A 16,916-nucleotide genomic window follows, 5' to 3' on the forward strand; every position below is an offset into this window, starting at 1 on the left:
ACGACTGTATGTTCTTAGCTTTTGCAAGTCCAATTTCAACAAAGAAGTGGAAGTAATCGTGACATCTCTTACTTACATGGCTATTTTAAGATTGATAATATAGGTAATAATATTTATACACTCTCAATCAAGTCCAGTAAGCCATGGTGGGCTTTAAGCCACACAAACCCTAAGTTGAAATCTATAGATCAGACTACACTCTTTGGTGTTATCTCTGCTTTGGCTAAACCCATGGTTTATGGTGACAAAAAATAGATGCAGAAAGACTCTGGTTCATGTACTGTTCCTTGCCTCTTCCAGTGCAGTTAGAAGGAGGAAATTGGAAACCTTCACTTCCATTTTTTATTAACCACAGTTAGTTAACTAAGGCTTGTTTCAACAAACATTAGCTATATTATTATTACTATTTATTAAATTTGTATACCACCCTTCATCTGTGGATCTCAGGGCTGCTCACAAGATAAAAACAAAATAATAATAAAAACAAAAACAAAGCAAACAAATACCCCCCCTTCCATCAACACATTTAAAAGGATATAGGATGTTAATGAGCCTGGTTGAAGAGCAATGTTTTCACCTGATGCCTAACAGGATTGCGGTTGTATGCTCAAACTATCTTGTCCTGGTGAGCAACCTGGCTGTACCAGATGAAGTTTCTGAACTGTCTCCAGAGGTAGCCCTACGTATAACACATTGCATTAATCTAACCTAGAGGTTACCAGAGTATAGACAACAGTAGTTAGGCTATTTCTGTCCAGATAGGGGCACAAGCTGGGCCACCAGCCAAAGCCAATGGAAGGCATTTCATGCCACTGAGGCCACCTCAAGAGACATCAAAGGATCCAGAAATACCAATCCAAGCACCTTGTCCACATCCTCAAACCTTCTAATGGAAACTAATCCAACACAACAGGATAGGACAGTGCTGTGGACACCCCTTTAGATTCATCTGTAGTGGAGTTTGCCTTTAAAACCAGCTATTAAATTTATTTTTACTTTCAAACTCATGTAAAATCTCCATAAAGGTTGGTTTTAAAAATGTGAATGGGGGTTGGTACTCAACTAAAACCAATTATAGGAAGCTAACACTGTAAAATGTACAATATAAATATTTCTAAATCTAGAGGACCATACTTTATATCTTTGGTAGTTTAACAGATCTAGCAAACAGTGGCACGGTAAAGACATTTTATACCCATAGAACTTATCATTCTTTAAAAAGGACTCCTGCTTCTGCTCAGAACCTGGAAGCTTAACTATTATAATGCTGAATTATTACTTCTGTGGTGTATTTTCTGTGTCATGTGAGCACCTTCCAACTGGCTTCCTATGCATTTTAGTATAAAAATCATGCATGCCACACAAGGTAACATTAGCAGTGACTAGGCAGCTGTGCAAGGACTGTGTTCATCAAAATACATTTACTTACTACCATGGCTTTGTCCTGAAACTCACCAGCAAGTTAACCCAATTCAAAGCTACTCCAGTGCCATACATAACTAACACAAGTGTGAGGTTGGAGTAACACTGACACCAAGATAGATGTGCTGAAATGTGGTGCGTGCCAAATTCTTTCTAGTGTTAAAAGGACTAGAAGCCATTCACCCCCATCTGATGTAGTCAAATTTCAAATATTTTACATTCTATTTCCCACATACATTCATCCTATAGCTATAACTATTATTACTGTAGATTGCATTTATAGAAAAGGTACCAGCAAAGCAATATGCCATATTTTTCCGTCTGTAAGATGCCCCCATGTATAAGACGCCCCCAAATTTTGGCTATCATTTTTTAGGGGGGGAAACCTAGTCTTATACACGGAAAAATACGGTAGTTACAGTATGTGTCTAACTGTAACCATGACAAAACATTTAACACAATTTTGAGGGAGGGTATTTTGAATTTTGAAATATAGTTACAACTGTTAGAATTTAATGCATAACGGTAATCACTGAGGCCTTTGCAAAAGACATGAGGGGAAAGTGACAGGATAATATTGCCAACAGCTTTATGAACTGACTTTATTTACTGGTGACTCTCAAGGTCAAGTTAGAGTACGGGGATTTGTTTTCCAAAACAAGTGAAAAAAATAATATCAAGAACAATTATGCAATAACTGTGGATTAAGCAAGTTGGAAGCAATATGAAAAATAACAGTACTACAAAAGCCCCAAATACAAATGTAGAGTACTAGTGTAATGAAAAGGAAATAATGTTATTCTTTAAAACAGCAGAATTTAATTCACATTAGGAAAGTTGAGATGGTGGCTCACCAGACACATATTTTTTAAGTTTGTATTTCCTACCAAGGTTTTTAACATATCATATACATACAGGTGTAAAAAAATAAAATAGAATGCAAATTTATTTTTTTTAAAAAGGAAAAGAGGGGAAAAAATGCAAGGAGGGACCTATAACTGAAGGTGGATCCTTTCATTTCTACATACCTAGAGGCAGCGCCACCTACCAAAAATAGGTATTGAATATGCTCTCTCTATAATTACCCATGCTAGGGTATTCATAGAAAAAGAAACTCACCACAGATTCTAAAATGCTGTTTATCTGACAAGACTGAAACTAGTCATCTAATTTATTGGTTTATCAATGATAATTCTACTTAAGACAGTAGAGCTGGGACAGGTAGTGAGGGCAGGAGTTAACTGTACAAGTTATGGAACTGTACAAGTTATGGAACATATGTAAGAAACCATGCAACTATTGAACTTTTAGAAAGCAGACACATGTGTTTCTCTACACAGGATCACAGACAGAAGATCAGTGACAATCATTGATTTTATCACTAATCAAAAGAAAAGCACTGCAACCAAGTAAACGTCATTATGAAAGCTGGCTTTTGATATTCTCACCTATGAACAATCCTCACATACTTGCTTAGTTTTGAGATACCATGGCTTTTGTGAATTCACAGAAGCATTTGCAGAAAGGAAACCCTACTATAACATTTACTTTATAAAAGGCAAAAAAACCTCACCCATTTCCATAACAGCAATATGGCTTCAGAATTTGTGTAAAACGAAGCTGACTATACAAACTATAGAAAATATACCTATAGAAAATACCTGGTCTATTAACAGATTTGAAAGTTACCAATAAGTTGCTATTCTCTTAAAATGTTTGAGTTCTTTCATATTGTTAAAGAAAGTATTATAAATTAAATGAGAGATGCACACTAACAAGCGGATGTGGTTAATCCCAAGAAGCAGTTGGACAGTTGTCCCAACTTCACTTCCAATGCGATTCCACCACTTTTAAGTTACCATGGAGGCATCTTCCAAATCATTAATCTCTCCCTCTCTCTATTAAAAGGTCAACTGTGCGCAATGTCTTTCATTTTTTCCACCTACTTTCTGGTCAGTCTTGGCTCACAGTGTCATTAAATGAGACTTCTTCTGCCTCTAAACTTCATCCCCCAATAACAAGCTAAGGAGAAGTCATTAGGCTGGATCCAGGCTAAGTTAGAAGATTTCAATGGGATTCAATTACAACTGACTTAATCTGGAATCTGGATCCAATCCACTGAGTCAATCCCTTGATTTTTTAAGACTAGTTCCACCACCACTCCTCTTTTATGTAGAATAAAAAACGAGCAATACATTCTTATTAGCCAAATCCCGTTGTTGCAAGCAGAATACATTTGTCAAAAACAAACCCAACAACACCTTGATCACAGAATCTTTAGACAACTTGTTACCATATCCATGATTATTAGATCATGGCCACAGGCAAGACACTGGTACATGTCTCCAACTGTCAAAGTGAATTTAATCCATTAACTTCAGAAGATAACAATGGACAAGGCTGTTTTCCAGAGGAAATTGATTTGGGAATATTTTTCCCACCTGACAAGTAGTTTGTTGTGCCTACTCGGCTGCAAAGGTTTTAAACACCGTGACCTTATAAAAGAATATATGCATATAATATTGATCAAGCATATAAATTCATTTGATTACATTTAACTGTAACAAGGTTTATAAGTATTAATGTCTAAATTTCATGTTTTCAGTTTGATATAATAACGTTAATTGTAACTTGAAGAAAGACTCCTCAATTGTTGTATTAACATGAATCTTCTGTGTTATGGTAATATTAGCTGGCTGGAAAAGGTGCCTGAAAAAAATATTCTATGCCCTAGAATAAAACACCTATGCAAAATATACAAAATGTATACTATTCTCAAATTCCAACCCTTTTATTGTAGAACAAGAACAGTAACAATTAAATACAAACAAAACATAAGGTAAATAAGCCAGTTTTGACCAGTTTTATAAAGGTTTTATAAAGGTTCACTGTGTTGAACAGATATCAGCAAGCTTCACTGGGAGAGACTCCCATAAAGTAGGAGCTGGAAGAGACAGTTCCAGTTTATAGCCCAAACAGATCCTGTCCAAGATCACATCCGTTGAGGGCCCTCTAGCATCTCAACTGACAGGATGACTTGGGTTGGCAACAGTGTTAAATCAAGACCTTTTAGGGCTCTAAAAGGTAAAATCCAGCTTCTATTGCAGGATCTGCTGGAACTTAGGGATATCACTGGATATGATAAACCTGAACTCGTAAAGACACACTTTTGAGATGTTTATAAGATATAATTTAAGAGGGACATCTACAGCACTGGTGAGGAACTTCCATGCCACTGGTTGGTAGTACTGAGTATGGCACGCAGGTAGGGCACTGTTGCTTCCAAACACTAAGCATTGCTGCCTGTTACTGAAAGGGAGTCACAGGAAGCTCACTACACTGCACGAATGGTGACAGACGTGTTGGATTGGCAACATGTCACAACACGCTGAACTCCCCACAGCTCTCCCTCTGAAGAACTGAAGACATTCAGTGTTTAGAAGGGAAAAGAGCAATGCCACCCTACCTGTACCACCCCACCAATCACAACTGCCACAATCCTATTTAGGCCCATCAGGCATTGGAGGTTGGGCTGCCAGGTTGCTTGGGGTGAAGTACCGCCACATTTCCCAGGTACGGTATCACATTCATATTCAATGAATGGCTGCAAAGGAAGGAAAACTAGGAGCACAATCCTAAGATTCTTAATTTGCATGCAAAATTCAGCACTTTTTAAATTTGGAGCCTTTTCTTGTCACTGCATATGCCACCAGAAAGAGTGTCATATTGAAACATCTCTGATCTCAGAGGCTCCAAAGAAAGGATCTTAAATTTTAGCAGTCAATTTTATCACTTGAAATTGGCAGCTGTCAATTTCAATTTATTATCACAGCTCCATTAGCAGGAGCTGCAAACTAACTTTCAAGGTGAGGTCATTAATCAACAATTTTTTACTGCATTTGCATATGACATATGGCTCTATACAAGGAAGATTTCTGGAGGTCTTGTACCAGTGTAGTGAGAGACATTCCCACATCCATTTAAAAGATGGCCCAGGGGGCGGAAGCGTTGGTGGGAACTTTCAAGTGTGCTTTGTTCTAGCCTTCCTTTCCTGACAAAATGAGCCAACATTCTTGTGAAGCAACAGACATAATGCCATTGCAATAGTGCTATCCTGCAACTAGCACATTTGAAACTAACTTTTAATTTCCCCAGGCCCCTTCCTTAAAGCAGAGCAGCACTTTTATGCTTATACATCACCCACTTGTCTCATTAGACATTCTAGATGTTTTACGATACTGCAAAAATAGATTTAAAAGAATAAAAACAACAATAGTGATAAAATTAAATCCAAGTTAAATACAAAAACTGTTGGTTGGCAAGGAAAATAAAAAGGTATACAAAAGGAGAATTCCTTGGATGCCAATACCTAGGTTTGGGACAAGTACTCTTTGTCGAGAGAACCTGAGCAGAGATTTAAAATCAAATCTTCAAAAAACGGAAAAAGGAAGACCCAGGTAACTACCGACCTGTGAGTTTGACATCAATACCATGGAAGGTCCTAGAACAGATAATCCAGCTGTCAGTCTGTGAGCATTTAGGAAAGGAATGATGAAATTACAAACTTGGTGGATCAGGGAAATGCTGTGGACATAGTGTATCCTGATTTCAGTAAGGCTTTTGACAAATTCCCCCATGATATTCTCATGAGGAAACTGGTAAAATGTGGGTTGAATAAGGTGACTGTTAGGTGGATTTGTAGCTAGTTGATTGACCAAACCCAATAATTACTCATTAATGGTTCCTCATAATCCTGGGAAATAGTGACAAGTGGGGCGCTGCAGGGTTCTGTCCTGGGCCCATAGTTGTTCAACATCTTTATAAATGACTTGGATGAAGGAATTGAGGGGATGTTCATCCAATTTGCAGATGACAGCAAACTGGGAGGGGTAGCTAATGCTGCAGAAGACTGTCAGAATTCAAAATGACCTGAACAGATTGGATATTGACAAGATGGAACATATGCAGAGATGGGCAACCAAGATGATCAAGGGTCTGGAAACTAAGCCTAACGAGGAGCGCTTGAAGGAGCTGGGTATTTCCAGGCTAAACATACTATCATTTCTCCTCTCAAGTCTCCACTTTTCCAGGCTAAAGAGGAGACTGAGAGGAGAAATGATAGTCATCTTCAAATATCTTAAAGACTGTCACATGAAAGAGGGAGCATGCTTGTTTTCTCCTGCTCTGGAGGGGTTGACTCAATCCAGTGGTTTCAAATTACAAGAAAGGAAAAACTTTCTGACAGTAATAGCAGTGGAACAGACTCCTACAAGAGGTGTTGGTCTCTCCTTCCTTGAAGGTTTTTAAACAGAGTTTGGATGGCCATCTGCCATGGATGCTTTAGCTAAGAGTCCTGCATCACAGGGGGTTGGACTAGATGACCCTTGGATCCCTTCCAACTCTACAATTCTATGAAAATATGCAGCAAAGGAAATCATGGAAATATAAGCTATTAGACCTTTCAAAATGCCCTTGTGAGTTCCTTCCAAAATTATCCTCTTCCTCTAGTATAGAATAAGACCACATGTTTACTAAGTTGAAAATGATTTACTTACAAACTCTCTGCATGTCAGGTTCATGTGCTTTTCCATACATCAGTAAGAAAAGAGAGGCGGTAAAATTTGGCTTAGTTACAGTGGTGAAAGTTTCTGAATTATTGGTATAGAACTCAATAATAGCTTGTAAAAGCCATGCGGTCTGAACTTGGAGCAATCAGTTTATACCACATAACCTTGAGCTTTTCAAGTAGGCTGAAGGAGAACAAAGGACTTGATTACTTTCCTCTCAAAGTGAGGGGGAGTGACCTATCTAAGCCTGGCAAGACAGCTGACTCTGTGGCATTAACGCTTTTGTGTATTAATCAAACTTCAAGCACATTGGTTATATAAGGCTGGTTATCACACAAAAAAACAGCAAAGATATTAAAAATACTCAAATCCTTTAAAAAACCAATGCGCTTACAAATCCAGATAAGCTTGATAGTATGATCAAAAGAGACCCTTGGACCTAGCAGATAATGGATTTTTTCTGTTTTATTTAGAAAATGTTAAGACTTTGCTTTCTTCAGCACAGCTCCCATACCATCCCCACAACATGTAAAAACCTAACAAGTTCTAAAAACTGGATACATTTAGACGCATAGCTAGCTCATACATAGCACCACATTATAAAATGTAACAAAAGCTTGCTTTGTTTCTTTTCCTTAGTATTCAGTTAACATCTTCACCAAAAGTATGTCCTTTATGCTTTTGAATGTTGTGTTTGTAACCACAGCTTTGTTTTCTAAATGTAGAGATACAAAACATTCATTCAAGTCATAAAATCATCAATTATCTCATCCTTGCTGCAAGAAAAGAAATTGACCATTACGGTTAGCCAAAAATCATTGTGTCACTCACAAAATGCTAAGATAAACTAAATTTTCAAAAGAATACGTTCAAAGTTAGAAACTGATGCATGCTATCTTACACTAGACTAGAGAGTGAAGCAATTACTAATACAGTCATACCTCGGGTTGAAGTTGCTTCAGGTTGAGCGCTTTCAGGTTGTGCTCCGCGGCAACCTGGAAGTAACGGAACACGCTACTTCCGGGTTTCGCCGCTCACGCATGTGCAGATGGTCAAAATGACATCACGCGCATGCACGGAAGAAGTGAATCGAGACCCGCGCACGCACAGACCTGAGGTACCACTGTAGTGGCTGAGTCATAAGCAGCATTCATCACCAAGAAAAGACAAGGGTTAGAGGCAGGCAGACTCGTTTTTATCTTTTGACATGGTGACAAGTTGGCTTATCTACAACTCTCTTTAAATTTTCCCAAGGTCTCTCTAAAACAGGTATGTCTAATCAATGGCACTCCAGATGTTGCTGGACTACAGCTCTCAGCATCACTGACCATTGGCCAGAATGGCTGCGATGGATGGCAATTAGGAGTCCAACAATATCTGGAGGGCTGCAGGTTAGCTACCACTGCTTTAAATGCTTTCTAAAAAGACAACTACTGAATTATCCAGAAAAATAATGAAGACCCACCTAAAGGTCTCCCAGAGACCTCATGACATTAGACACAATCTCAGGTTCAAGTACTTCCTTAAAGTGTCAGATGCAATTCAAAACCCAAGTTTCAAAAGCCAAAATAAACAAAGAATTTGTCCTACTATAATTATTATACCCATTCTCTTCCTCCAATGAATACAGAACAGATTATTTATGGTTCCAAGGCAATCCCCATTGCAAATTTTTTAACTTTAACATTTATAAATATATTAAACTAAAAAAGCCATAAATACAATATTCAAAGATGAAACAAGAACTAGCTGTCGCCATCAAGTATTATGTAGATACAATGCAAACCAACAATCACATTTTTAACCCAGAGTAAAAACATGTTTTAAAAATTTGCAAGTCCCATCATAATAGAAGTTTGTTGATGGCTTCAGAAGCCAGCACACTCTTGGCAATCTTCCAGGCAACAGAAAATTTATGTGAGCCTGCTGTCAATCTGAAGATTACAGTAGCACACAGAGAATATTGTGCTTTCTTCAGCTTGTAAAAGCCAAGTCCATGTTTTGCTTGTCAGATACTACTCACAGGCAGTAACTAGGAATTGAAGTGAAGAATGAGGCACCAATATAATTTGCTCCCAGCAACCAATTATTGTAGGCCAGAAATTCTACCTACATACAGAATACAATGTCTCATAACATTTTTAACACAACAAACAAACACATCACTCATATTTATTTAAAACACTTATATCCTGCCTTTCTTCAGAGGAGCTTGAGATAAAAACCACTTATTGACATTTAAACATGGAGAGCTAAAAATTCACTCACAATATGAATAAAGTCACAGAAGGTAGCAGGGATGGATAAAAGAAAAACTGAACAGTAAAGTTGTGCCTAGCTGTTTCAGGTGACTATTAATAGTAAGCATGTATATTATTATTATTATTATATAATGTATATTATTAAGTATACCCCACTTACTAACTGAAGTTCTTGAGATGGCTTACCATGTATTTAAAACATAATGAAATAAACATTGACACAACAGAAACTACAGCAGACAAAGGTGTGTTTTTATTAAATCCCCTTGTTCTGTATGTTACAACAAATGCCATTCTGCAATCTCCTGGTCTTGAACTGATGGCTGAAGCAGCTAGAAGTCAGTTCCACACAGACCACGACTTCCCACTGGGTGGTTGCTGCCGATGTTTCTATCTGCCTCAGCCCTAGTGGCATATGCACGAGGTGCTGAGGGAACAAAAATGTTACAATGCTTCTCTCCCAGTTCCCAGATGATCCAACTGCCACTTTGCTGCAGAATCTCTGGGGCACAGCAAGTCAACTAGGAAATAATCTCAGCCCAGACATGGCTGCCTAAGTATATTAGATTGCATACAAAGTGTTAAACCCTGAAATTGGGGTGGGGAGAAACAAGACTTTTTTCCTAGGCCTTCCCCCCCCCCCCCCGTTTTTCTAGTTGAAAAAGATGACATTTTGGTGGGGGGAAATATATTTGGCATTTAAAAAAAATAAATGAGATACTTTTTAAAGCAAGGTTTTCCTTACTCAAACTGAATGGTATATGAGTAGTTTTTTACTCTACAACCTTAGAGCATGACGGTTTGTGTTTACTACAGACATATGCAACATTCAAGTCCAATATGCATCTCTATACCTAGAAGTGCTGCCATCTTCATACTACCATTCCTTTGCTGTTTGCAAATTGATCTTTGCCTTCTTTTGATTTAAATTTGAATATTCTAAAAGCTGCTCTGCTGACCTGGCTCTTCCCTTGTGGTCAACCTTTTCACCTCTCCACTCAAACTAATATTACATAGGTACAAGTAAAGGCAAAGGACCCTTGGACGGTTAAGTCCAATCAAAGCGCTCATCTTGCTTTCCGGCTGAGGGAGCCGGTGTTTGTCCGCAAACAGCTTTCCAGGTCATGTGGCCAGCATGATTAAACTGCTTCTGGTGTAACAGGACACCGTGACAAGTGCCAGAGCACACAGAAATGCTGTTTACCTCCCCGCTGCAGCGGTACCTATTTATTTACTTGCAGTCATGTGCTTTTGAACTGCTAGGTTGGCAGAAGCTAGGACAGAGCAACAGGAGCTCACCATTGCATGGATTCAAACTGCTGACTTTCTGATCTGCAAGCCCAAGAGGCTCAGTAGTTTAGACCACAGCACCACCCACATCCCTTTACTACATAAACATCCTGCTACAATACTAACAAGAAGCCTATACATGTCTACTCAGAAGTAAACCCCACTGAATTCAATGGAGTTTACTGCCAGCTATGTGGGTACAGGATTGCAGCCCAAGACACTATACTAATGAGGCTACAATCCTATGTACACTCACCACTAAACAGAGCAGGTCTTCCTTTTGAGTAAACATGCAACGGATTGCTCTGTAAATGTCATAAATATGCTAGTATAATTGAATATTCTAGGTAAGTTATATATATTGTTAGTGAAGGTTAGCTAACAAAGTAATGTATACATTTCTGGTTTTCAGCCCCCAGGGGAAAAAATATTTTTTTCAGTGATTCCAAAATTTCCAGAAATATTATATTATGTCTTTAGCTGTTCAGGTATGATTTAAGTCAGCAACTTAAGGGTTCTTAACATCTTCACGTTTTTCTTAAACTCTAATACTCTAATTGCCATTTTGAAATATTTCTAAACACCCCAACACCCCCGCTTTGAATACAACGCTTAAACCACTAAGTGCACTATCTATCTATCTATTTTCTAAACAAGTATCTCAATTACTTTTGGCTACTAGATAATGTTTCCAGATATTTAGAATCAAATTGAAAAATAGATATTTGGGGGGGGAAATACACTAAATCAGATCTGCATTCATTCTGGGCAGAACAACCCCCCCCCAAAAAAAATCCACATTACTGACATCAACTGATACTGCAAATAGCAATGATACCCTGGTCTGTATCAAATACAGCTCCCAAACAGTGTATAAAGTGCCACTCCATCAAGCCAACGGCAACAGTCAAGCCTCAATGCTATGATGTCATGAACAGCTGTCACTAGCTTGACCCCACCCCCCAAGAAAGAATGTTACAGCCTTCTTCCCAGATTTCATTCATTAAAGTGTGTTTCTATACACTGCCAATGCCTGCTGTTCCAAAATGAGGGTGACTCCAGACACACCTTACATCTAACAAACAAACAAACAAGTAGGAGAGGCTAATGCCATCATTGATGTAATTTCACTACTTTAGTTTAGACCACATCAGCCACCCTTATGCGGATTCAATTTGTGTGTGTGCGTGAGTGTGCACACACAAACATATATGTAATATATATCCTTATAGCCTGCATTTCCTCAGAGAAGCTCAAGAGGGCTAACAAGACATAAAACAATTTATCAGTGATTAAACATCAGGAAGCAAAACACAAGTAACAATATTTTTATAAGAACCATTCATGTGGCATCTGCCATAAAGTAAGAAACTTGCCATCTGAGACGCAACTGCATGCCATGAGCATACTGATGGCATTTCGTTCCACATCTCTGTAAGTAACCCTTCCCCTTGAAGAAAACCCACACCTACAGAAACCCATGCAGGAGGCCTCAGGAAGCCAACATCCAACTGCCGATTCCCTGCGAAGGGAATGTGCTGCAAATATTCATGAAATCCCAGTAAGTGTATCATTATCACATCATGCTAACAGTAACAAGCCCCGAAGTACAACTGGGGATGAATCATCTATAGATTGAGGCAGTGTCTATGCCAGGGAGGAAATTCTCAGACGCAGGGTCCAAATACTGTGCTCTGGCCCCAAGGCCATACCCCTCATCAGCCCTGCATCCTCTTCAAATTCTTTGTCCTGGCTGGAATGTGCCTTTGACCTGTGGTAATGCCTACAGGTGTTTAGAGGCTTTTGACATTTGCATGGCTGCAATGCAGCCTACTTAAGAGTTGTACCCACTTCTCCACCCACTTTTGCCTCTGACCCCTTAAGGAGGACAAGTGGCCACTGAAAGCTGCCACAAGAGAACGCAGCCCCCGGGGACTGAAAAAGTATCATCACTCCTGCTGCACACAGACTAAAAGCCAGGTAGGGACTAAGTACCTCCAAAACAAACTGGAATTGATCCCATTAACCAGGTAAAACTGTCTGCGTATTCAAGCTAAGAAGCCCAGTCGTCAAATACAAGCTACTGTCTGTGAAGCAAATGGCAAGCTTCACACAAGCAGACAGTAGACGCTTAGACCTTAGTACAAATCATCCAGACTGGTGAAGACACATAGAAAGACAGAATGGCATTTTAATAGAAACAACAGAAGAGGAGAGGCATTCCAGAATATATTTAGATCCTGAGCCATAAAGAGTTTTATGGGTTAAAACCAGCACTTTGAATTGGGCTTGGAAATCTACAGCCAGCCAGCATAGTCATAACAGAATTAGTATTATGTGATCTGTGTTATGGTTGCCTCACCTCAAAAAAAGGTTATTTTAGAGATGGAATTTTTTCAGAAAAAGGCAACCAAAATAATAAAGGGGCCGGAACAACTCCATGAGGAAAAGTTACAACACCTGGGGCTTTTTAGTTTTGTGGTGGGGGGAGGATTAAGGGGGCATGATAGAGTTTATGTAGGATGTAGGGAAAGCAGATTGGAAGTTTTTCTCCCTCTCTCATAATACTAGAAGCTAGAACCATCCAATAAAGTTGAACGTTGGAGGATTCAGGGGAGACAAAAAAAGTATTTCTTCACACAGCATAGTTATACTACGGAATTTGCTCCCACAAGAGGTAGCCATGCCCTCCAATTTGGCTGGCTTTGAAAGTGGATTGAACAAATTCATTAATATGAATGTCAATGTCTACTAGCTATGGTGGTTATGTTCTGCCTCCACTGTCCGAGGCAATAGACCTCTGAATCTCACTTGGGTCTTGCTTGCAAGCTTCCCATAAGATCTGGTTGGCCACTGTGAGAACAGGATGCTGGACATGATATGGTTTTGGCCTGATCTATCAGGGCTCTTCTTAGTAGCAGCACTTCTTTCACCATCAGCAAGACACAAATGATGAAAGTTTTCTGTAGATGATAACTGAACCTTAATGTCTCTAGTAAATTTCACAGCCACAATCTTCCATGTTGACTTTTTTAAGTAGTCACTGAGTATTCAGTGTGACTTATTCTGATATAAATGTGCACAGGATTCCAAACTTACTTCATGTTGCAAATTATTTGCAACAAGTTAAAAAATTAATGTCTCTCACATGCACGTAAAATTCAACTTACTGGAAGATTTTGTCAAGTCTCAGTTTTAGATTATAGGTTTTTGAAAGAGACAATACCATTCAGGTTCATGTAACAGGTTTTAACAAATTGAGCACAAAGCACAAAACCACTACTGAGATTCAGAAGATTTACATTAATATTTAACAGAAAAGATGCAGATGTGAGGGTTACTTGTGAACATGAAATCTAGACATTTTGAAATTATAGACAAATCTCAAAATATATGTTTAAGGTTATATAATGAATATGGTATATATTTCAATAAAATAAGCCTCTCACATTTATATGCTGAAAACAGATTGTCATTCTCTGCTTCCATAACTCTGCTTCAGAAAACTGTGTATACTATGGTACAATTGCAGCTGCTTGCAGCTGCTATTTTCTAGGAAATTAGAAAGCCTAGGGAAGCTTCCTGTTTGCAGCCATATTCATTTCCCAAAGAAAAATGGCATATACTTGCAACTCCACATCAAGCTGTACAGGAAAATTAAAGCACAGTTATGTTTCTTTATCTGTATTCTCCAACAGCAGTTCAATAACCATAGTTACAAGTTTGAAAGTTATGTTTGGCTTAACTATGATTAACAATATCACTGATGGAAATATAATGCTATTAATAGTTATTTCTTAAATAAAGTAGGGGAAGAAATGTCCACATGACAAAGAAAACTGCAAGCACACAAGGCACTCCAAATCACTTCACTATGATTAGACACCAGGAAGCATAATGTCTACACTGGGTCTATTATGAAATATATCAAAACATTTTTAAAATTATCCAACAGCAATCTAAATATTAATTTTCATTCAACAAAACTTTCATTGAGAGTTTAATTCAGACTTGGCTGCAGCAATATTAAAAGACTCAAAACTAGTAGACAGACCAGCTTCCTTTTTATCCATTCAGAAGTTAATCTCCTTGGGTAATTCAAGTTTAGATAGAATACCAAAGATTTGTGAGGACGGACAAGACTCAGATTCCCAGTTAGATTATGGAAATACTTACTAGATTACCCCTGACAATTAGAAGTCAACACAAATAAAAATGCAACAGTGCTTCCAAAACTAATAATGTAGCATTTGATAATATGTTTTATTTTCCTTATCTATAAAAGACAACAAGTACAACAGATCAACACAATTCTCTGAAAATGCTTTCCAATAATGCAATCTCATATCATTCTACACTGGTCAAACTAAAATAGTCATCTATTTTAAATCTGTAGCTCAATTATGCCTACTGTGAATTTAAAGTAGGATATGAAAGTATACGTAACATATGCAAGAGAGAAGAATGCCAGAAAACATGTTTTAGGCACAAGGTTCTAGGAGCACTGAACACAGAAGAACAGCTCTGCACTGCTGCCATTACAATTTACAGCATTTTTAAAGAAAAGCATCATCTTCAATACAACTCAATTTCAAATTTTATTTCCTCAGCAAATACTTCCTCTCCCAATTTAAATGGTTTATGCACACATAAATACACATCTGTTCAATCTGGTCAATCTACATTATACATTTGCCTCTCTTTTCCTACTTAATTTGGCCAGGTGAACTCTAGAAACAAAACGCTGCTTTCGCTATTTAGCTGTACTTTATTCTAGTCTTGCTTTATGCCTTAATTTTGTATCAATTACATAAAAGGCTTTCAACTTCAATATTTTGAATTTATGTTAGTGTTACTTAAGTCACTAAAAGTTTTTAAAAATTCAAAAGAAATAATATAATCCCAAATTACTGACAAAAAATAATATCCACATTTTCACGAATACCTGTCTTCCTGCAAACCCAATATTCTCAATTGAATTAACCTTTAAACTCATTCCACAGCATCAACAAACTAGAGATTCCTGCAGAAAACTAACTCATTTTTAAAGTGTTTACACTGCATTTGTTTTAACTCCCTGAAAACAATATATAATTCATCCACAAAAGTTTGTCATATACAAATTAAGATTTTATATATAACATAATACAACAGCATTGCTCTTGAACTTTTATGTTTTTCAGCTGCCTCTTACCTGATCCACTGAACTGGCTGCTTCCTAGTGTTGTTGGTCTAGTTTTCCCACTATTAAGAGGTGGAGAAAACATCTGCAAAACAAGTGGATGCATTTCAGTCAGCATGGAATGAAAACTAATTCAGTTATGTATATTTGGAATGTAAAAAAGCTGGGAATACATTCATAGAAAAATTAATAGCATTAACTGTGCTTAAAAATGTTTCATAACACAGAGAATTAGTGGTACAATTTTTAAGGTCAGTAACATGTCCAGTTTATTACTCAATATAATAGGTCTATTGGTCAAAATACTACAAGTGCAGGATAACCTAACAAAGCCAAGTAAGTATTCTGTATTTTACTTTCACAAAATACACTTGATTTAAAAAATAATAATGTAAGACATTGTGGGACATCATGACTTGCTTCCAATCTAATATTACAGTGCAAAACAGGAATAAAGATACTAGGGCTGCAATCCTACACAGACTTACCTGGGAGTAAGTCCAATTCAACTCAATGAGGTTTACTTCTGAGCAAACATGCGCAGAATTGAACTGAGACTACAACCCTAATTATGGATACATGAAGACAGGTCCCACTCTTCTGAGCAAATAGGATTAGGATTAAGCTGCTTGGGGTCCCCCTCCCCATTACCTACACTGCATTTTTACAAAAAAAAACAAACACCCTTTGAGCTATCTGTGGAAAACAAACGAGAAAAGCTATCCAATGGCTATCTATGGGTCAGCTGGATTTTAACCAGTTCAGATGACTGACCCAGAGCCTTCAATACGGGAGTCTACTTATTACTTATTATCCCCTTTGGCTGAGCCAGAAGCAACCAAGCCCTGCACGCAGCTGCCCCACTTCTCGGTCCGCTTTACCGTGGAGAAGCCATAAGAAGACTTCGAAGAATATCCTACCGCGCTGAAGTCCAGCAGGTCGCTCAATTCCTTGTCTGTCCCTATAGCGGCCATCCGCTGCTGCTGAGGATTCATCTTCATCCACTTACGGAGGGTCCTAAGCGGCAACAAAAGGGAAAGGAAGAGGCGCGTTAACCAAAACAAGGAGGACGGCATCCTCAGCCTTGAGCAGCCCCTCGCAAAGCCAAAGATCGTTCTCTCTCTTTTCCCCCGCATCTCAAAAGCAACCAAAAGCAGCAGCAGCAGCAGAGCCAACTCCGTGGAAGTTTCTTTC

General features: G+C 38.2%; 1 protein-coding gene across 24 annotated transcripts in view; it reads right to left on the reverse strand.

Annotated features, from left to right (window-relative positions):
- The window catches only part of TCF12 (transcription factor 12), a 137,777-nt gene that overhangs the window by 119,547 nt on the left and 1,314 nt on the right, over positions 1-16,916 (reverse strand). For 14 of the 24 annotated variants that reach the window (XM_083712605.1, XM_083712616.1, XM_083712595.1 and 11 more), the window contains exons 2-3: positions 16,643-16,739; positions 15,735-15,807 (exon numbers count right to left, since the gene is read on the reverse strand). Coding sequence is in view for 13 of the 24 variants with exons in the window: in XM_083712616.1 (XP_083568742.1) it covers positions 15,735-15,807; positions 16,643-16,723 (154 nt within the window). In the remaining 11 variants the exon portion in view is untranslated. Of the gene's footprint in view, positions 1-15,734; positions 15,808-16,603; positions 16,740-16,916 lie in introns of all 24 variants that reach the window. The other 10 variants (XM_083712599.1, XM_083712604.1, XM_083712619.1 and 7 more) reach the window with 1 other exon arrangement.

This window comes from Podarcis gaigeae (genome assembly GCF_964106915.1).
Source record: "Podarcis gaigeae genome assembly, chromosome: 14".
Taxonomy (NCBI): Eukaryota; Metazoa; Chordata; class Lepidosauria; order Squamata; family Lacertidae; genus Podarcis; species Podarcis gaigeae.